The 20,340-nt window shown below is 48.6% G+C and overlaps 1 protein-coding gene across 2 annotated transcripts; it reads left to right on the top strand.

The window, feature by feature from the left end:
- The first annotated feature begins 3,147 nt into the window (after positions 1-3,147).
- On the top strand, positions 3,148-15,768 carry LOC138108758 (L-threonine 3-dehydrogenase, mitochondrial-like). Of its 2 annotated transcripts, none has more exons than XM_069011844.1 (10): positions 3,148-3,163; positions 5,598-5,709; positions 7,915-8,116; positions 8,442-8,484; positions 9,600-9,670; positions 10,212-10,361; positions 10,682-10,854; positions 11,844-11,934; positions 12,375-12,644; positions 12,853-15,768. In XM_069011844.1, exons 3-10 carry the CDS (start codon positions 7,933-7,935, stop codon positions 12,990-12,992), a joined length of 1,122 nt encoding a protein of 373 aa, XP_068867945.1. In that variant the 5' UTR covers positions 3,148-3,163; positions 5,598-5,709; positions 7,915-7,932; the 3' UTR covers positions 12,993-15,768. The 2 variants fall into 2 exon arrangements, with proteins under 2 accessions (XP_068867945.1, XP_068867944.1); XM_069011843.1 differs by lacking the exon at positions 3,148-3,163 and adding an exon at positions 3,287-4,007.
- Positions 15,769-20,340: the final 4,572 nt, after the last annotated feature.

The raw sequence follows: 20,340 nt of genomic DNA, 5'->3' as shown, positions 1-20,340 counted from the left end.
TGTTCTTCAAGATTGCTCAGGGAGTTAAGGTTTGTGGTTGTGAAAGACAGATGTGTTTGGAATAAAGGGGGAAAAAAAGTAATAATGTTGTTTCCTGGAGGTACAGCTCAGCAGAAGGAATCCAGAGGAGAAGGATCTGGAATTTCTTTGTAGAAATGCTGCTGGGAATGAGAAGACTGGTCAGGATCAGTTTAGGGAAAGGAGAACTCCATCAGCTTCTGTCTGAAAAGTTGCCGTGGTCCATTAAATCAACGGGCCATCAAACATGGAATTCTGCTTGCCAGCAGTTTGTCACTTTGTCCTTCAGAGGACAACCCACTGCTCCACACCGTCCCAGAGCTCCCCTGAGAAGGGCAACCACTCCCAAGCCTCCCCTGTGGGCAGCTCCATGTGCTGTCAGAAGTCACCTACTCCCTCAGCCAGAAACAGCAGGAGAACCTGGATGGACTTTAAGATCCCTTCCAACTCTAATAATTCCAAGATTCTAGGGCTCTATCCTTGATTTAGGAGTGGGATTCCCACTATCGAGCCCTGCTTCCAAGGCTGCAAAACCCCACCACACCAGGACGCTGCTTGGAGATTTAGAAAGTGTGATGTGGGATCGGATTTAACTCCAAATACTTTGCACAAACTGCTCCAGGCTCTCTAATCCCTCCTGGTTGCTCATTAAGAGCTCCCTTAAGAACTTCCTGCTCCATGCAGCTTTACTGGATGTCTAAGAAATGGGGCAGTGCCTGGACTGCACCCAAACTGTGATGTGTTTCTGGATTTCTGCAGCTTGGGCCAAGTAAGGCCCCTCTTGAGAGGGATTATTGGTCAGGAAATTTGCAAATTTGTCGTTGCTGCCTCCATACAGTTTTGGGATGGAAGGGACCCTAAAGCTCATCCCATCCCACCCCCTGCCATGGGCAGGGACACCTTCCACTATCCCAGGTTGCTCCAAGCCCTGTCCAGCCTGGCCTTGGACACTTCCAGGGATGGGGCAGCCACAGCTTTCCTGTCAGGCTACCAGTCAGAGCTAGAGGGGCTTCAAATGAAGAATTATTCCCCAGAAAGGAAAAATGAAAAGGTAGACTTTGCAAGCAAGAAGCACAGCTCCAAAACCTCAGCAGAAATAGCTCTGGAGGACATGGTAAAATGTAGGACTGCATTTTCTTCAGAGATTTTGTCACCTCACAGGATACATTCTTGTGGCTGATCCCAAAATGCTGAACCTGGGTTTATAACCCACCAGACATTCAGCTTCTCTTCATTCAAGAAGCTCATTCCAGTGCTCTTGTCCTCTAGAGAGTTTACCAGTTGTGTCCCCAAACAGCATAAAAAGAAAGGTACCCAATGGAAAGTGCCATCCTATCCCAGTTCAATATACCTGACATCAAGAGAATTTTCCCTTTACAAGGCAATTTTAGTTTTCCCTTGTAGACTCCAGCAGGATCTGGGTGTCAGCCTCACCCCAGTGGGATCCTTGCTGTGGACATGCAGCTCCACCAACTTTATTCTCTTTGCGGCCTCCTTCTTAAAAAAAAGTGTTGATAGGATGAATTTTCTTCTCAGAACAGCTACACCCGTCTCCTGCACAAAATCAGCCACCAGGCTCTGTCCTGTGATAGGGTAAAGGCTGCCCAGGAGTTCGATGAGCCACTGTGAGTGTGGGTGCTGATAGGAGGGTGTATCTCTGTTTTTGAGGCACAGTGCCACAACTCAGCTGTGGAGAGAGCACAAACACAATGATTCCTACAGTCCCTGTCCCAACAAAGAGCCTCTTGGCTGAAAAAATGGTGGTTTCTGCACCTGAGATCAGGCAGGTGGCTCATTCTGCTGGGCTGAAGCCATTTAGGACTTGGAATATACATAAGACACTGGCCTTGATGGGGAAGGGGGAAATATCTCCTTCTATTGAACTTTTAGGAAACAGTGAAAAACCCAACAGGTCCTGCCCAGCCACTGTGACCTCAGTAAGACTGGGAATGCTAAAAACCAGAGTCTAAGCAAGGGAGAGTGAGTTTTAGCAGCTGGTCATGTAGAACAGCCACTGGAAGGATGCAAAGGCAGCAGAGGAAGTTTGAAATGCAGAGGTGATTTTTAGCAACTGAAAGATCATTTGGGTACTACAGCCCTGTCTGATGTCTGGGCAGTCGAGAGGCAGGTGGTACAGCCTAGGAGAGTCTATTGTACCCATGTGACGTGAAGATGATGAAGGGCCTGGAGCATCTCCATGCCCAGGGAAGGCTGAGGGAGCTGGGGCTGCTCAGCCTCAGAGGAGATGCTGAGAGGGACCCTCAGCCCTGGGTGTCCCTGTGTGCAGGGAGGGCTCCGAGCAGGGCCCAGGCTCTGCTCCGGGGCCCAGCAATGGCACCAGAGGAACGGGCAGGAGCTGATCCCAGGAAGTTCCACTGGACACGAGGAAGAACTTTCCTGTGCAGCGACCGAGCCCTGAACAGATTGTCCAGAGAGGGTGGGGAGTCTCCCTCATGGGGGATATTCCAGACCTGTCTGGACACAGCCCTGTGCTCTGGGATGGCCCTGCTGGAGCAGGGAGGTGACACCAGAGGAGCCACCGTGGTCCCTTCCGACCTGACCCATCCTGGGATTCTGGGATTCTGGGACCAGCGCTGTGCTGTTGCACCACAGCTCGGCTGGTGAGTGCTGACCAACAGGAGAGCTGGAGAGGGACTTTGGACAAGAGCATGGAGTGGCAGGAAGAGGGAGAATGGCTTCCCACTGCCAGACGGCAGGATTAGATGAAATATTAGGAAGGAATTCTTGGCTCTGAGGGTGGCGAGGCCCTGGCACAGGTTGCCCAGAGAAAGCTGTAGCTGCCCCTGGATCCCTGGCAGTGTCCAAAGGCTGGACGGGGCTTGGAGCACCCCGGGCTAGTGGAAGGTGTCCCTGCCCATGGCAGGGGGTGCGATGGGATGAGCTTTAAGGTCCCTTCCAACCGCTCCAAGTCGCGCTGTCCCCGTGCCCGGGCACCGCCCGCCCTCAGCGCCTCAGCGGCCACCGCGCCCCGCGCGGGACCGCCGCCCCTCACGGCGCGTGACATCACGCCCGTGTGACGTCACCGCCCAATCCCCTGCCCGGCCGCCGGTGACGTCAGGCCCCAGGGACGGGACAGGACGGGACGGGGCGGCGGCGGCGGCGGCGGGAGCGCGGCGGGAGCGGGGTGAGCGCGGGGCCGGGCCGGGGGCTCGGGGGCTGCGGGGCCGTGGGGCTGTGGAGGGCTGGCTTGGGGGGATTTGGGATCGCGGGGCCGCCTCTTTCCCGGCGCGACCGTATGAATGAGGCGGGGGAGGGGCGGCTTCCGCCGGCACTGCGCGGTCCCCTCGTCTGGGGACGCTTCGCGGAAGCGCCGGGACCGGGGCGGCGGTTCGGTGCTCGTGGCGCTTTTGTGCCTCACCGCAGACTCGCTGCGGGAGCGCGGGCGGGTTTTGTTCGTGCGCATCACCCGCACCGACCCCTGGGCTTCATCAGCGGAGGCTGTGCCGGGGGTAGAGCCAGGGAATCAGGGAATGGTTTGGATTGGAACGGACCTTAAAGATCATCCAGCTCCATCCTTTGCCATGGGCAGGGACATCTCCCATTAGACCAGGTTGCTCCAAACCCTGTCCAACCTGGCCTTGGACGCTTCCAGGGATCCAGGGGCAGCCACAGCTTCTCTGGGCACCCTGTGCCACGTCCTCACGTGCCTCATAGGGAAGAACTTCTTCTTAAATATTTCGTCTAAACCTACTTTCTTTCAGTTTAAAACCATTCCCCCTTTTCCTGTCCCTCCATCCCTTGTCCTAAGTCCCTCTCCAGCTCTCCTGGAGCCCCTTTAGGCACTGGAAGGGGCTCTGAGGTCTCCCTGGATCCTTTTCTTCTCCAGATGAACACCCCCAGTTCTCCCAGCCTGGCTCCAGAGCAGAGGGGCTCCAGCCCTTGGAGCATCTCCGTGGCCTCCTCTGGATTTGCTCCAGCAGCTCCACGTCCTTCTGCTGTTGGCCCCAGGGCTGGAGGCAGCTCTGCAGGTGGGGTCTCACCTGAGTGGGGCAGAATCCCCCCCTCCCCTGCTGCCTGCTCTGCCCAGGATACATTTGTCTTTCTGGACCAGTCTTCCTTACCCGCTCCGGGAGCATCAGGCCGTTCAGCAGCTGCATAATCTCCTTTTTTTTTTGTTTATTTTTGGCGGCTGAGGTCAGGTTCACCAGCGGGTCCCTCGTGGCTCGGGCTGACGTCTCCCCTTGGTGAGCTCCGCGAGGGGCTCCGTGTCATCCCCGGCCGTGCGTCACCCCTGGGACAGGAGCCGTGCGTGTGTGTCAAGGTTATTTCAGCCGAGCTGGGCCAACAGCTGCTTGCCAGAGAGAATAGCTCCAGCCTGGACACCCTGGCACATCCCATCTGCCAGGGGACGCCAGCAGGGACGCAGCATCCCAGCTTGGGGAGCTCTCAGAACCAGAGGAGTTGCCAGCAGGGAATGTGCAATGGATTTGGGCTGTCCAGCTATCCAGGCAGCAGGCATTGGGGTTGAGCTGAGAGTATGCCTTAGTTGTTGCAGCTTGAGTGCTCCCAAATGCAGGGATCTGATGGAGTTTCCACGTGGCAGCACTTGGGCACCAGAGAGGCTTTCCCATGGCCAGAGTGACTTGTGCTTCATCTTCTGGATGCCCAAGGAAGGTGCTGTCTTTCTCCTCAAGATCTTGATACAGCTGGGAACATTAGAGGAGCTTCCCAATGCATAAGCAAATCTCCAGGTCTGAAGCAGAAACTGTGGGGTTTGGAGCCAAATGGGAGTTGAGAACTTGGAGCTCGGTGCGTTGGTGTGGACCCGAGGATGTGGTTGGGAATCTGCGAGATCCTGTGCCTTGCAGAGTCCCTTAATTTTCTCTGAAAGAAGAAAGTTCTGGATTCTTTGGTTTAGCTCCGTGGAGGGGCATCCCGTGGCATCCCAGCAGCTGTGCAGCCCCCAGAAATCCCGTGGGAGCTCTGGGGTTTGCTTTGACCTCTCTCTCCTCCCTCTCTCCCATTTTCTTTGAAGCTTGCAGTGGGATTTTCCAGACCAAGCCCATGACTTTCTTATCTTTCTTATCACCTTGACATTCTATTAATAACTAATTTACAAGAACTGCTGGTTTCTATCAACATTTTTGACTTTTATGTGAGCAACAGCTGTTGCTGCTTGTGTAACACCTTGGAAACCTCGCAGAGGATCAGCAGCTGGCAGTTCACTCACTAAATGTCATTTTATTAATGTTTCTTTTTTTTTTTTTTCTTTATTCCCTCTTTTCCCTCTCCCTGGGCTTTAATCTTCTTACAAACCCCCAAAATTTCCTGCTATCCCAGGCAGATTATTGCTGTGCATTGGAACACGTGTTTGGTTTCTATTAATCCTTTGCACCGCCACTAATTAGTTTAAACTCTGTCCTTCAGCCATGACCCGAGGCTGGCTGGTTCTGGGACTTGGAGGAGCTGCTTGTGCACCTTCAGAGCTTTTTCCCTGCCTATCCCAAATTTCCAGGCATTTCAAAATCAAGCAGGAGGGAACAGTGATATCCCTGGCTGCTGCTGCTCTCACACGCACGGGTTTGTTTTTTTTTTTTTCCTTTTTTTTTTTCCCTAAGGTGTGGGACAACTCCTACTCTCTGCCAGGTTTTGATTGGCTTTCCAAAGAGGCAGTGTCCTATAAATTGCCTTCTCTGCTCTGCTTCTGCCTTATCACCAGCTGAGGGGCAGGTGAGTACAGGAGAGGGAAAATCCCAGCAGCAATTCCATTACCTAATCCTTGAAATTAACATTGGTTATTGATTGAAATTTGTGGGGTGGGGGAAATAACTTCCTCATTTTGCTGACACTTACTAATACCAGTTTGAGTTGAGAAATAAAATCAGGGACTGAGAAACTATTCAGAAGGGGATATGGGAGAGGGGTTTGAAAATATATCATGGAATTATTTGGGTTGGAAGGGACCTTAAAGCTCATCCTGTTTCATGGGCAAGGACACCTTCCACTATAAATTATATCTATATACTATATAGATAATTTTTTTTCTCCTCAATTCCAACAGAACAGAAGTATTCCTCTTTGGAATAGTAAAAAGGGAAGCCTAAAAAAAAATCTTAGTTACTTTACATGAGGTAAATTAATTTTTTTTGTGTGTTCAGAGCTGTTAATAACTCCTGGAAGTTATTTAAGATGGGAAGCTTGGATCTGTTGGGAAACTTGGATCTACCAGAGTGGGATTGTCTGTCTGAGTTGCTTTTGCAAGTTATTCGCTGTGTTGGGGCTGACTTCACCTATTTGGGGAAGTGTTTTTAAGGCATAATATTGATTTCTTTATATATCTGTGCGTTTATGGCAACTTAAGTAGCCAGTCACACCTGGTTTTTTCCCCCTTTGTATTTGAAATAGAAATAAATGTCATCAGTGGAGGGTTTTGCAGCAGCTCTGCTGCCTGGCTGTTTCAGTGTCTGCTATAAAATGCATTTACTGTTCTGAGTCAGACCTGTGAGTAAATTCTCAGCTTAAGCCTTCGTGGTTTCACTCCAGGTGCATTTCAAAAAACCAGTCCAGTCATTGGAAAACCAAAATGAGTCACAGCCAGCTTTTGTTTGTGGTTTGCAGAGCTCAAAATGCCTTTTCAGGTACTTGGAGTGGAAATTTTTTGTCACGAAGACCAGTGAGCCTCTCTCAATGCAGGAACATTTTATTTTTCCTTGCTGAAATAGGAAGGGATTATCATGAGAGCTGGGTGCCTGGGTCTGTGTCCAGATGGAATTTGAATATTTCCAGAGATGGAGACTCCCGTCACCTCTCTGGGAATCTCAGACTGAGTCTTTTTGACCAGTTCAAATGTAATTTTTTAATAATGCACTTTTTATGGGGCTCTCTTATTAGACAATAGGTGGTTTAGCAAATCTGTATTTAAGTAGAAAAACTCCCTCAAGTACCAGAAAATTCTCAGCCAGGTGAGCTGAGAAGTGAAAGGAAGACCCACATTAATCACTTGTTTGCTTTTCTCTGTAACTGGAATTCATCTGCAGCAATTTCTTGGGCTGAGTTTCCTTCTACCTGACTCTCCTTTTTAGAATATATGCCCCAGGAAAGGATTTGACAGGGTAATCTCATCAGGCAAGTTTGAAATACGCTTTCAGCTGGGAATTTACGTATTCTACATCCTTGGGAAAGAGTTAAAAGTTGTCCAGAGGGAATAACAAAAAAAATAAATGATTCAGCCTTGAGAATTATAATTGAGAGAAGTAAATTTGCACCATGGAAATGACCAGTTGTGGCTGCAGGTGTGATTTATTTGGGGTGCTTTGCATTTCCTTCCCTGGTATGAAAGATTTGGAGAGAAAGAATCCAAACTTGAATGCACAGAGTAACTTATAGTTATGTGAAATAATTAGGACATTTTCCTGAGGCCTGGCTAAACCCTGCCACTCCTCTGTTTGCTTTCTGTCCATCCTGAGTGTTCAGTTGGAGTAAATCTCCCTTTTCTCCAGGAGATTTCCTGCTGCCCCTGTTGGCTCCGCTGCTCTTGCTGATGCAATCCTGAGGAGTTTTGCTTATTCACAGCAGCCTGCAAAATTTTCACTCCAAACGTGGCATCACAGCAGCTTTGTTTTATTCTATATTTATGCTTAGAATCACAGTTTTGAAGGATTTTTTAAAAGAGGTTTCAACTCGAGCTTTACAGTTTTCTCCCTGTCCATTTTCCTGGGCTGTGGATATTTTCCTGAGCTCACTCCAGGGAATACATTACCTCTGCTCATGTTACGTCCCAGGCTGCTTGCAGCCCTTGCTTGGCACAATCCCCCAGCCCTCGGATGGCATCAAATTCCTCTGGATTCCTGCAAAGTTTCGTGGGGGAGCATTTAAAAAACCATTTAACGGGGTTGAATCACTCGTGACTCATCTTTTCTGTCTCTCTCCTCGCAGCGCATCTGAAGGGGGAAGATGCCAATCGTCAGGAACCTGAGCAGAGCTGCCAGCCAGCTGCTGCAGAGCTCTGGCTGTGGCTGTGGTGTTTCTCTCGTGCCCATCCGGGGCATCGGGGTGTCCCCACGCCAGGTGGCCTCCGACGCCAGCTTCCACTCGGTGACGTTCTCCGAGTCGGATCATCCCCGGGTGCTCATCACAGGTCAGCATTCCTGTCACAGCTGGGCTCCTGCTTCTCAGCTGAGCCCCCCACTGCTCTCATCCCTCCCCAAAGAGCACAATTCTGGCAGCAGAACTGCCCAAAATATCCTGGAATTGGGATGATCTTTCCCATCGGGCAGTGAGATCAGAGTCCCATGTGAACTTTCCTATTTTCATTCCAGAACTCTTCTAAAACCAGTTCCTTGAGAAAAAAGTGTAAAAGCTTCCTGGCTCGCTGAGAAAATCATACTAATTCTTGATGTGGTACAGATAATAATGGGATTCTGTATTGTGACCCCCCTTTTCCTCTGATTTTTGTCTCTTAGGTGGTCTTGGTCAGCTTGGGGTGGGACTTGCAAAGCTGCTGAGGTAGGTCACCATTCCCTGGTTTGCTGTGAGTGAGGAATTCCAGCTTTAGCCATCACTGATGGGAGCAATAGTTGTCTGGAAAGTTGTTTATAAAAGAAATCCTATTTTTCAAATGCTGTTTTTGCCTCTTGTCTTTGTAAATTACTTTAATGGTTGGACTTGATGATCTTAAATGTCTTTCCTATGATTCTTAATGATTCTATAATTAAATTTTCACCATCATTTTATTTGTCCCTCCTGTGCTTGCTGTGGGTTCCTGATGTCCTTCCTGCGTGTCCACTGGTTACGATTCCCAAAATAGCAGGATTTTGTCTAAGGGACTGTGTGCTGAGTTGTTTGCTTCCAGTTAAATGGGAGTATTCAGAGTCTGAACCCTCAGAGTTTTCCTTCTTTTTCCTTCTCCTCTTCCCCCACCTCAAGCACAGTTACCTCCTTTTTTTATGATATCTTCTCAAGAAGTGTGAAATGCTCCAAGAGCTCTCCCTGATCCGTGTCCTTGTCCATATCCAGCTCAGCTCCAGGGTATCATTTGCTTACAGTCTTTGCTGGAGGGGATTTGGACCAAGACCAAAAGTGAGCAGACTCACTGCACTCAACACTGCTGCAGTTTGAATATTTTCTACCATCTCTATGATATATTTTTAAATTATTCAAATGATGGGAGGCCAGAACGTGCTCCAGTGCACCCAGACTTTCTCTCCCCAACAGCCTTGTGTTGATTAGCACAAGGTCACAATTTCTCTTTTTTATTTGCTTTGTTGATATAAAAGTAGCTGCAGTTACAACGAACCCAGTGGCTTTTTGTTGTCTGCAGGGGAGTAAATTATCCCTGGGTAGAATTTTCAGTAAGCCAAAGGTAGGAAAGTCTCTTTTCCTAACATGTTTTCACTTTGTGAAAAATTTCTCCATCCTTATGCAGACCTTGACTGCTACTAGAAGTATTTTATGCTTTGGCATTTAAAGGATTGTTGGGGGTTTTTTTGTTTAGTGCAATAACTGATTTTATTGTGGAAATTATTGTTCCTCCACTATCGCTCCTGCAAAACAAAATAGCAACTGATGGATTATCTCAAAAAGCTGTGGACTCACTGTTCCATGTGGGTATTTTTACACAGGAAACGCTTTGGAAAGAACAATGTGATCTTGTCTGACATTAGAAAGCCTGCAGATAATGTTTTTTACAGTGGTAAGTGACTGGGGAAGCACACGGAAATAAAAAACGTCTTGGCTTTACCTCTGATGTTGCTAAACTAATTATCAAAGTGATAAGTGGATTACACTGACAAGCTGCTGTTCAAACCTTCTGCATAATGCCTCCCTGCTGTGAAATCTTGCCAAGATGTTGGTTTCTTCTATTATTCCCTTTTCCTAAAGATTTCTCTTTGCATTTTTTCACTGCTGCTTCACCACTTTGCTGACCTGAGTAACTACTTGAGGCACGTTGTGCTCCTGCTGTCAAAAGAGACGCTTTTATTCTTTTGGAGGGAGGAAGCTGGAAAAGAAACTTGTGCTTTGTTTTTACCTGCTCAGGGAATTTTAATATGAGATGGATATAGAGTAGGATTTAAGATTCTTTGATTTTCACTGGAAACCTGCTAAAATTTTTCCTCACCATTGCTGTTTAGTGATGTGTTTAGGTGGTAGAAACAGCAGCCTGAGCTTCACGCAGAACCTTTCCTTCCATCCATTCCTGACAGCCAATTTCCCCCTGCTTCCTTCTCCTCCAGGTCCTTTTATCTTTGCGGATATCTTGGACTACAAGAACCTGCGGGAGATCGTGGTGAACAACCGGATCACGTGGCTGTTCCACTACAGCGCCCTGCTCAGCGCCGTGGGAGAGGCCAACGTGCCCTTGGCCAGAGCTGTCAATATCACTGGTATGTGCTGGGTTTTGAGAGCTTAAAGATGTGTCAGGGCAGGTTTGGGTTGGATATCAGGGAAAGGTTCTTCCCCAGAGGGTGCTGGGGCACTGGAGCAGCTCCCCAGGGAATGGGCACGGCCCCAAAGCTGCCAGAGCTCCAGGAGTGTTTGGCACCGCTCTCAGGGATGCACAGGGTGGGATTGTTGGGGTGTCTGTGCTGGGCCAGGAGCTGGACTGGATGATCCTGATTGGTCCCTTCCAGCTCAGGATACTTTATAATTCCCACAATGGCTTGAGAAATATTCTGGTAAATCCTGTTGGGTTTTTTTCCCCCAGGTTTACACAATGTTCTGGATATTGCAGCTGAGCATAATTTGAGGCTCTTTGTTCCAAGCACTATTGGAGCCTTTGGACCCACCTCTCCTCGAGATCCAACTCCTGATCTCTGCATTCAGAGACCAAGGACAATCTATGGAGTCTCCAAGGTCCATGCTGAGCTCATGGGAGAAGTGAGAATTTTTTATTTTATTCGTGTCCTAAAAGTTCTGGGAGAATTTCACTGGCACAGGTTGCCCAGAGAAGCTGTGGCTGTTCCATCCCTGGAAATGTCCAAGGCCATGTTAGACAGGGTTTGGAGCAACCTGGGATAGTGGAAGGTGTCCCTGTCCTCCTTGGCAGGGGTTGGAATGTTCTTTAAGGTCTCTTCCAACCCAAGCCATTCCATGATTCCTTGATTGGAAGTTCATTGCTTTTGTCAGATTCCTCCAGTGCATCATTCTTTTCCCCATTTTTCCTTCCTTCAGACTTTAGTACTCAGCAATATTCTGAGGCAGCTCTGAAGGTCAAATATCTTTTGAGTTTTGTTGGGAAAAGCACAAAGTATGGGAAGCTGACTTCAGTGTCATTTCTTTCCCTGTTTTTATGGCTTTGGCCTCTCTGCCTTGCCTGCCAACGTGAATGGCACTGCAGAAAGGACAGTGCACAACGCCTTGTGACAGCAGGTACACAGTGATGACTCTTGCTCTTCCTCTCCAAAAAAAGACTTTAAAGCCAAAGCCAGGTGAGCCTGCACATGCTCAGCTTCTCTTTTGGCTTTCTAGTTATTTATAAACAATTTTATTTATAAATAAATGTTTATTTATAAACATTTTAAAGCTGATATTTTTATACAGTTTCCTCACGTAGGTCTGAGGGCTGTATTACCCTGGCAAGTCTCACAAACTTGGGAATGTGCAGTTTCTGAGCAGCAGTTAGAGCTGCTTGAGTAACCATTCCATGGCAAACATCCATAGTTGCTGATGTGGGTGTGAGCTAGAAAAGGGCAAGCAGGGAGATCAGCTGCCAGGCAGGGAATGGGGATTGCTCAGTAATTCCTTTCCTTTCATGCCTGTCCTGGGACAGCTGAAGGGTCATCCTGTGGCAGATTTTTCCTGTGAAATCAGTGTGTGTGTGACCAACTCTTGGTGTGTAACTCTGTGTTTCTCCCCTCCCTCCCCAGTACTACCACTACCGCTATGGCCTGGACTTCCGCTGCCTCAGGTATCCCGGGATTATCTCTGCTGACTCCCAGCCTGGGGGGGGAACAACTGGTGAGTGACTGGTGTGTGACAGGAGGGCTGGGGAGGACTTTTCATGAGGATGTGGAGTGCCAGGACAAGGGGGAATGGCTTCCCACTGCCAGAGGGCAGGGTTAGGTGGGATATTGGGAAGGAATTGTTCCCTGTGAGGGTGGGGAGGCCCTGGCCCAGGGTGCCCAGAGAAGCTGTGGCTGCCCCTGGATCCCTGGAAGTGTCCAAGGCCAGGCTGAGGGGCTTGGAGCAACCTGGGATGGTGAGTGGCATCCCTGCCCATGGCAGGGAATTGGAACTGGATGGTCTTTAAGCTCCCTTCCAACCCAAGCCCCTCTGTGATTTTATGATGAATATCACCACATTGTAGACTTTAGGAGACTTTGGGGTTGGTCTGAGGTTTGTTGACTGTCATGAAGGGCACAACACACATCATACACATCCATTATTCTCTCCCCCAGATTATGCTGTCAAGATTTTCCACGATGCCATAAAGACTGGCAAGTTCAAGTGTTACCTGAGGCCGGACACCCGGCTGCCCATGATGTACATCGACGACTGCCTGAAGGCCACGCTGGAGGTCATGGAGGCCCCTGCAGAATCCCTGACCATGAGGACCTACAACATCAGTGCCATGAGCTTCACTCCTGAGGAACTGGCCCAGGAGGTGCAGAAGTACGTCCCTGAGCTCCAGATGACCTACAATGTGGATCAAGTCAGGCAGGCCATAGGTTAGTATCTTCCCTGGCAGCAGGTAAGAAAAATCATCAAGGGCAAAATAAAGTCTCTTTTCCTTTTAGGCACTTACAAATTGCTCCTGTGCAGTTCAAGCCTTATGGTTCGAAATTCAGCTTTAGTAGTGATGAAACATATCAAAGCTCAGAGAGATTTTTCCTAAACCTCACCTTTCTTGGTTCTTTTTCTTTTTTTCCCCTGCAGCTGACAGCTGGCCCATGAACTTTGACGACAGCAACGCCCGCAGGGATTGGGGTTGGAAACATGATTATGACCTCCCCGAGCTGGTGACCACGATGTTTAGCTATCTTGGCTCTGACTCCAGGATTGCCCAAGCTAACTGAAATGCTTTCAGATGTTTCCAGATTTCCACAGAGGACCAGGAAGAAATGGCTGAATTTTAGTTTCTAATTTTCTGAGTCTTAGAGCATGTCAGTTACTAATTTTCGTAAGTAGCAACAGAGTTGGGCAGAAACGTCCTGTAGCTGGAATGTCCTTTAGATAAACAGCATCACTGGGTGCTGTCCCCAAACACAGCATTGCTGACAAACACAGAAATCTCAAACTTTCACACTTAGGAAAAAAAAAAACCCACCAAAAAAAAAAAGCACTTACTCCTGGCTGATGGCTCTCCAATCATTCCTGCCTCTTCCTTGGCAAACAATGTGGGATGGCATTGTCCAACCTGGCATTTCAGGCGTATCCCAAAAAGTTAGCAGTAGGTTTTGCATTTTCCTGGTGGAGGATGTCAGGTTGTAGGAAGATAAGATCCTTTCTACTCTTGGCTTACAAAAGAGACATCAGAAGAGCTGTTTCATGTTTCCAAATTGCAGGGAGTCGTTGCAATTCCAGTTTGAAATCAAACTTTGGTCAATAGCTCCTATTTATATCTCTCTTAGTGCTGTCTCAGCATACACTTTTTCTATACATAGGGCATACAGAGTAGCATTCTTATGATGCTGCTTATAAATGTGAAGTGGAATAGGACTTGAATCCTCATGATGCTTTAAAAAACAGCAGGGTTTACAAGCAAAGCTTTGTCCTGTTCTCTGCAAGTGCCGCTGCCTTCAGTGCAACCTCGGAGGGAGAGCTGAAATCCGAAGAGCTGTTCCATGGATGTGAGTCTGGGTGGGATTTCAGGGGGACCAAGCCCATCTGGGGTTTTTAGCAGTACTTTTGTTTCTCCCAGTTGTTCGGTGTCCCTGCACGGTGACAGATTGCCTGGAGCAAGTTTTAAAGGTGGGCTGAGGATGGAGCCTTACGGTAGAGTCAGGTCAGCCTTGGAAATCTTTCCTGTTCACCCCATTTTGCCACGTGCACTGTGTTTGTAGATGCTGTTTGTGTATAACTCATACCCTTTTATTCTTCAGAGAGGGATCCAGAAGCTGAAACCATCTTCTAGCTACAGCTAAGGGCTGTTCTGCTTGTTGAGTTTCATGCACAGGAGATTCTGGGATGAACAAGGGAGTTTTAGTAGATGCGTGAGAGGAAGAGATGTCAGTTCAAAAGCTACTTAGGAGACTTCAGGAAATGACAAAGTGGAGAGACAGGAAAGTCACTGTAGGTAAAATACCAGTTTCCATGGATGTGAGCCTGAGCTGTCAGCTACTCCAGCTGAGGAACAGCCTCTGGGAGCTTTGGATTTTTTTTTTTTTTTCAAAGAAAAAATCTTTCGTTTTCAAAATGACTGGAAATTCCCTACAGGAAGGTCCCCATTTTTTTTTTTTTTGTTTTGTCTTGTATACTCCAGTAGTGTGTGTAGGTAAACACATTCAAGTATTTTTGTTGGTTTGTTTGGTTTTTTTTGCCTACAACTTGTTTGCTCTGTTTTCTGTGACGGTGCTTTGGTGGTTGTGAGTCTGTTGAGTTCTCTGTAACCCTGCCATGATCAGATTTTGTCTATTTGTGCAGGAGTCTTCCTGCAGGGAATATGTTTCCTCACAAAAGTAACCTTCCAATGAAGATTCTGTGGTGAAACTCAATTATTTGAAACATTTGTTACACTTGTATCTCTTGGTTTTGTACATGTATTTTATCGTTTCATCTGTGGGCAAAGTAGGAATTTCCCAGGTATTTAAGCTCAAGGGTCGTGGCTGTTACTGAAACATTTTTATATTGTTTACGTTGCTGAAAAGACAAGTTGTTAAACTTTGGCCACTGTTGTAACTCTCATGTAGCTCAAGTGTAATTTTTGGCCCAATGGGCCAGCGAAGTCGGCCCTCCCTTCACGCCCTGCGAGGAGAGACTGGCTGGGCTTTGTCCTCTGCCCTGCCCAAAAGGATGGATCCAGACTGGATTATCTCCCAGGGACCTGGAGCCAGCAGATGAAGGGCTGGAAAAGAGCTGCAGTGTCTTTTCCACTCCTCAGTGCCTCTGTTCCACCCTCAGGAAGTGTAAAATAAAGAGTTGTTGATGGGTCTCACTCCCATTTCCTTCCATCACTCAAAGCCCTGGGGTCTGAGCCCCTCTCCCTCATTCCCAGCTCTGGTTTAATTGGACTCAACAAGAGTGAGGAGCAGGAATGTTCTTTTTTTCTGGAAATCACTGTCCTTGGTGGTGGAATTACACACAAGCCTTGGAACGGATGTCACAGCAAAGGTGAAATTCAAACCTGTGGCATTTTGAACATAATTTTGGTTTTCCTGCCATGATGTTGCTGGCTTCATTTAGGAGCAGCCATTTAAGCAACTTAATTATTTTTAAATCTGAAATAAACCATGGTCTGATAGGGAGTGGTCTGGAGGAAACTGGTGACAATCAGGGAATGGCATTAAATGTGTCTGCGAGGTCTCAGTCCTGTTTGAAATTCTCATTTTCAATCTGACCAATGATGTGTATATTTTTTTCCCCCATGTCTTCCACATTCACTTCTCCTGTAATTATGTCATCATTTTTTTTCTGTATTAAACCAACTTGATGTGGCACAAAATATTTACCTTTTGCTTCCATTTTAAAGTTTGACTTCTGGGCAGAGACTTCCCTCACGACACTTGAGCACTGTGGCTGATAAATTACCTATTCAGGAAAAAAATATTTAAAAAAAAAAGTTGTTAAGAATATTTTTTCAACTATTTTAAGTTGTGGGTGATGCCTACTTTAATAAAATCCTATGCAGATGGATCCTGGGTTTGTCATCCTTGACTGGAGCGGGGCTGGGGGTCAAAAGATGGAGGGACAGGACAGAGGGAATGGCTTCCCACTGCCAGAGGGCAGGGATGGATGGGATATTGGGAAGCAGTTCCTCCCTGTGAGGGTGGGGAGGACTTGCTGGGTCCCTGTTTCTCTGTCTGAGCAGGTCCTGTCTCCAGCTCTTGCACAACCTGTGATGGGTCAGCAGGAGAAGCTTGGGTGAGAAGAGCACGCTCCTCCTAACTCCCCACAGCCCCACCCTGCCTCCTTAATCCATGGATAAACCCTCCCTGCAGGTGAAACGAGGCCTTTCCCTCCTCCCACACCTCGCCTTTCTAGTGAGGGGAACCTCTGGTGGAGGGAACGTTCCTCTTGACCACGACTGAGTGGCCAAGGTGGCCATCGTGCTTCGGGAGGTGTTGCAGCACCGTGCTCTTCCCAGCTGCTTCCCTTTGATCCTTGGTCTGGATCTTGTTGAGTCCTGTTTGACACAAGCCCAGCCTGGTTTTTAGAAGTGCCAGAGGTGATGGTGCTGCCTCCAGAGCTGCTGCAGCTGGAGCCAGGCTGGGAGGGCTGGGGGTGTTCACCTGGAGAAGAAAAGGATCCAGGGAGACCTCAGAGCTCCTTCCAGTGCCTAAAGGGGCTCCAGGAGAGCTGGAGAGGGACTTGGGACAAGGCATGGAGGGACAGGACACAGGGAATGGCCTTAAACTGAAGGATGGTGGGTTTAGATGGGATATTAGGAAGAAATTCTTCCCTGTGAGGGTGGGGAGGCCCTGGCACAGGTTTTCCAGAGAAGGTGTGGCTGCCCCTGGATCCCTGGAAGTTTCCAAGGCCAGGCTGGATGGAGCTTGGAGCTGCTTTCTCCTCTTGGCATCAGGCAGGTGGAGGAGGAGGAAGCTCCTTCCCTCGGTGGAAAGGTGTGAGGGATGTGGGGGATTAACCCCTGTGGGTTTGGAAAACCCCTCCGGCTGCTCCTCGGGATGGAATCAAGCCCCTAACTGTCAGGAGCTCCGCATTCCTTCAGGGAAGAGAAGTTGAGCCCAGGGAGGTGAAGAGAGGAGACCACCCACGTTATCCAGAGGGAAATCCAGGCTCTGGATTTCTTGTAGCCTTCCTCCCCACACTCCATGTTTCAGTCAGGCTCGGTGGTTTCCTGCCCCCCTGCAGGTTGTGTCTATTTTAGGTGAACATCAGCTGGCGTTTGCCATTCTCCTGGAGCCTCAGGCCAGACAAATGCCCTCCAGGCTATTTCTGGCTTCACATCATAACTGTATATGATCCTAAATTTCCCGTGGGACTGAGTGCCTGTGGCACGCCGAGGCTGAGGGGCGGGGAGGGGGCAGCTCCTGGAACAATCCCAGGGATTTCAGGATGGCTGGGATGACACAGAGCTGGCACACACAGCTGTGGAGACGCAATTCAAAAGACATTTATGCCTCAGCAGCACCACTGTGGAAGCTAAATCTGGACTGGCCATTGCTCAGCCAAGAGAGAAAGTTGCTTCTTGCCCCTGATTCTGCAACTGGGAGCAGTTTAGGATGTTTTCCTGCCCCTATAGTTCTTGTGCAGCCTCCTGGAGCTCCTGAGAAGGTGCAGCACACAGGTTAGCATTCACTTTCAAGGGCATTTAAACTTTTTGACAAAAATATGAACAGTGTTGTGCCCTCTCCCCCCATCTCAGATGGATCCCCACAGTAGAAAAGACCTTGAGTGCAGGATATTTCTTCTGACCTCAAGCAAAGCTCTGATATTTCAGTTTGGAGAAGAGAAGGATCCAGAGAGACCTCAGAGCCCTTTCCAGGGCCTAAAGGGGCTCCAGGAGAGCTGGAGAGGGACTTGGGACAAGGGATGGAGGGACAGGACACAGGGAATGGATTCTCACTGCCAGAGGGCAGGGATGGATGGGATATTGGGAAGAAATCCTTCCCTGTGATGGTGGAGAGGCCCTGGCACAGGGTGCCCAGAGCAGCTGTGGCTGCCCCTGGATCCCTGGAAGTGTCCAAGGCCAGGCTGGACACTATAAAACAGGAGGTGTCCCTGCCCATGGCAGAGGCTGGAATTGGATGCTCTCTAAGTTCCCTTCCAACCCAAACCACTCTGTGATTCTGTGAACTCTTCCACAGTTGAATGTGAAGTTGAATGGAAAACAGACTGTGCAGAGGTTATTTCTGAGCCCACATTTAAGTAACCTCAGGTTTTCCCATCCCAACTTTCCCAGAGGAGCAAATGAGACCCCTCATGTGTGTGACCTCCAGCCTGGACTGGCTGTGGATGTCCTTGGATCTGTGGCTTTGGCTGGCACCATCTGTCACTGTCCTGAAGGGGAAAGCAGCAGAGTGTCCAAATCCCTGTCAATTTGGGAATGAGGCTTGGGGCAGGAAGGGATTTGGGGCTGAGGGGGAACAGCACAGATTTACCCAATTTACAGCTGTTCCCTGCTCTCTTTACCTCCCAGCCCCATCCCTGAGCATAGTTCAGGGATTAGCCTGGAGTGAGAACCACAGCCAGCAGGAAATTTTGGGGCAGTGACCCTGTTTTGGATGACAAATTAATTCAGTAAATGCCTACAGCAAGGCTGTGCCAGCCAGAGGGGGTTCAGGTTAACTCTATCCCTTGGGACCCCACACCAACATCTCCAGCCTCCCTTTCCACCATGGGCCTGGGACTCAGACATCCAGGCAGGCTTGGGAAGAAGCAGGATGCTGTGGAATATCTTCCCATAATCAAATCCTATGTCCCTTGTCCCTGGCCAGTGTGTCCTCCACCTTGCCACCGCTTGCTCAGCACATCCCCCCCGCCTTTGTTCCTGGTCTTGTGAGCTCCATCCAGGGGGAAGGGCTGGGAATGCATCCCCAGTGAGGCCACGGCACGTTCCAGGATGTGTGGGATGGGCTTTGGCCCAATCCTATAAAACAGGAGGTTCTTGGCAGGCTCCAAGGCTCCAAGGACACAGCGAGACGATCGTTTTTTGGCAAGGCGGGGGCATTGCTGCCAGGGTGACGTCACCTCACCTGTGTGAAGCAACAGGTCCTTCATCTCTGCAGCCTTTCCACAATTCCCGGTTAAAGATCCGTCACCGGCAGAGCTGTTGCGAAAGGGACGAGTCAGAGGAGAGAAAGTAAAGTCCAGAGTTCGCCCCCTTTGCCCGACACCGCCCAAAATTCATCAGATTTGGCAGATTTTTAAAGCTCTTCCTCCTGGACTCTTGTGATGCTGAGAAACTCTCATAGGAGGTTTAGGACCAGTTCTTACCTTTCTTGCCATCCTTTTCTCGTAGTCCTTTTCTTTCTTGTAATTTCAAGAAAAATTGATCTTCTGGAAATTAATATGGACTGTGTGAGCTCCAAAATCTGTAATTAATTTTTAAGACAGTCGAGTTTTAGTATTTTATCACTGTTTTATTTATAATAATTCTTCATTTTACTATCTTGCTTACTTTAGTGGGATCAGTTTTTCACTATTTCCACAGCAACATTCCTTTGGTAAATACAGGAACGACACCATAATTGCTCACATATGGCTTTCCAGCATTTCCTAAATTGTGCTAAATTGCTGAAATGACTTTTTTTTTGGTAGGGTGTCTTATAGGGAACTCATCACAGAGTGTCTGAGTGTGTTTGGCTGCACGCAAACACCACCCCCAGGATGCTGTTTCATGGGATAAGTGGTTTATTGAGCTCCAGCACTAGGGAAACTCGGTTTGGTGTGGATTTGTGATTGATGTGGGTGTCTTATAATGAAATTAAAAACGTTCCTTTTGCAAAGAGATGCCTTCTCCTTCTGCCTGAGCCCAGCCCCATCACAGGGGACTCCACACTCTTCCCAGCTGCACTTGCCTTTGGGGAATGTAAAAGGAGGAAAGGTCAATAAATGAGCAATTTCCCTTTCTTCATGTTCCTCCTTTTTTATCATCTCTCCTCCTCCCACATCCACATGTTTTTTCCATGGGTCAGTGTGGCTTAAGCAGGTCTGAAGTTGTGCTAGGGACTGAGAGATGTCACACTTGGCCTTGTTGGAGGAAAATGTACTTTGGAAACTGGGGATAACCCCAATTCCTCCTGCAACCTTTCCCCCATGTGAAGGTGGTGTGAGACCTGACACATATAACAAAGAAAAGTAATTCCCAATTGGGTCAGAGATTAATTTTCCAGAACTGAGAGCAGCAGGAGGAGGAAGAGGGGTCAGTGAGGTGCAGATGCTGCTCATCCAAGCCCAGGACAGCTGATCACAGAAGCAGAGAACGGAATGTTATCATTAAGGTGGGAACAAACCTCCAAGATCATCAAGTCCAACCTTTGACTGGATACCATCATTCCCACTAAACCACATTGTGAAGAATCTTCTGGTTCCCCCCACAAGTCCCTTGATCCCACCACCCCTCCTCTCACTTCTCCATGACTATTTCCTCCTCCATGGCAGGTAGAGCCCTTGCAAAGCCCTAACCAGGGTGCAGAGCCCACCCAGAAGTTTGTTGAGCTGTTTTTAATCTGCTGTCTGGCTGAGGAGCTGCCAAGAAAAGAGCAGCACCTTTATTCCTCATGTATCTGTGCATCCATCCAT

Source organism: Aphelocoma coerulescens, chromosome 3 (assembly GCF_041296385.1).
Source record: "Aphelocoma coerulescens isolate FSJ_1873_10779 chromosome 3, UR_Acoe_1.0, whole genome shotgun sequence".
Lineage (NCBI taxonomy): Eukaryota > Metazoa > Chordata > Aves > Passeriformes > Corvidae > Aphelocoma > Aphelocoma coerulescens.
The sequence above is the reverse complement of the archived record's forward strand: the minus strand, read 5'-3'. Positions and strand labels throughout refer to the sequence as shown.

Excerpts from the sequence above, each read along its gene's own strand:
- LOC138108758 (XM_069011844.1), top strand. The coding sequence starts at position 7,933 with ATGCCAATCGTCAGGAACCTGAGCAGAGCTGCCAGCCAGCTGCTGCAG. Across the intron at positions 10,362-10,681 it reads CAGAGCTGTCAATATCACTG|GTTTACACAATGTTCTGGAT; the intron begins GTATGTGCTGGG and ends TTTTTCCCCCAG. Across the intron at positions 10,855-11,843 it reads ATGCTGAGCTCATGGGAGAA|TACTACCACTACCGCTATGG; the intron begins GTGAGAATTTTT and ends CTCCCTCCCCAG.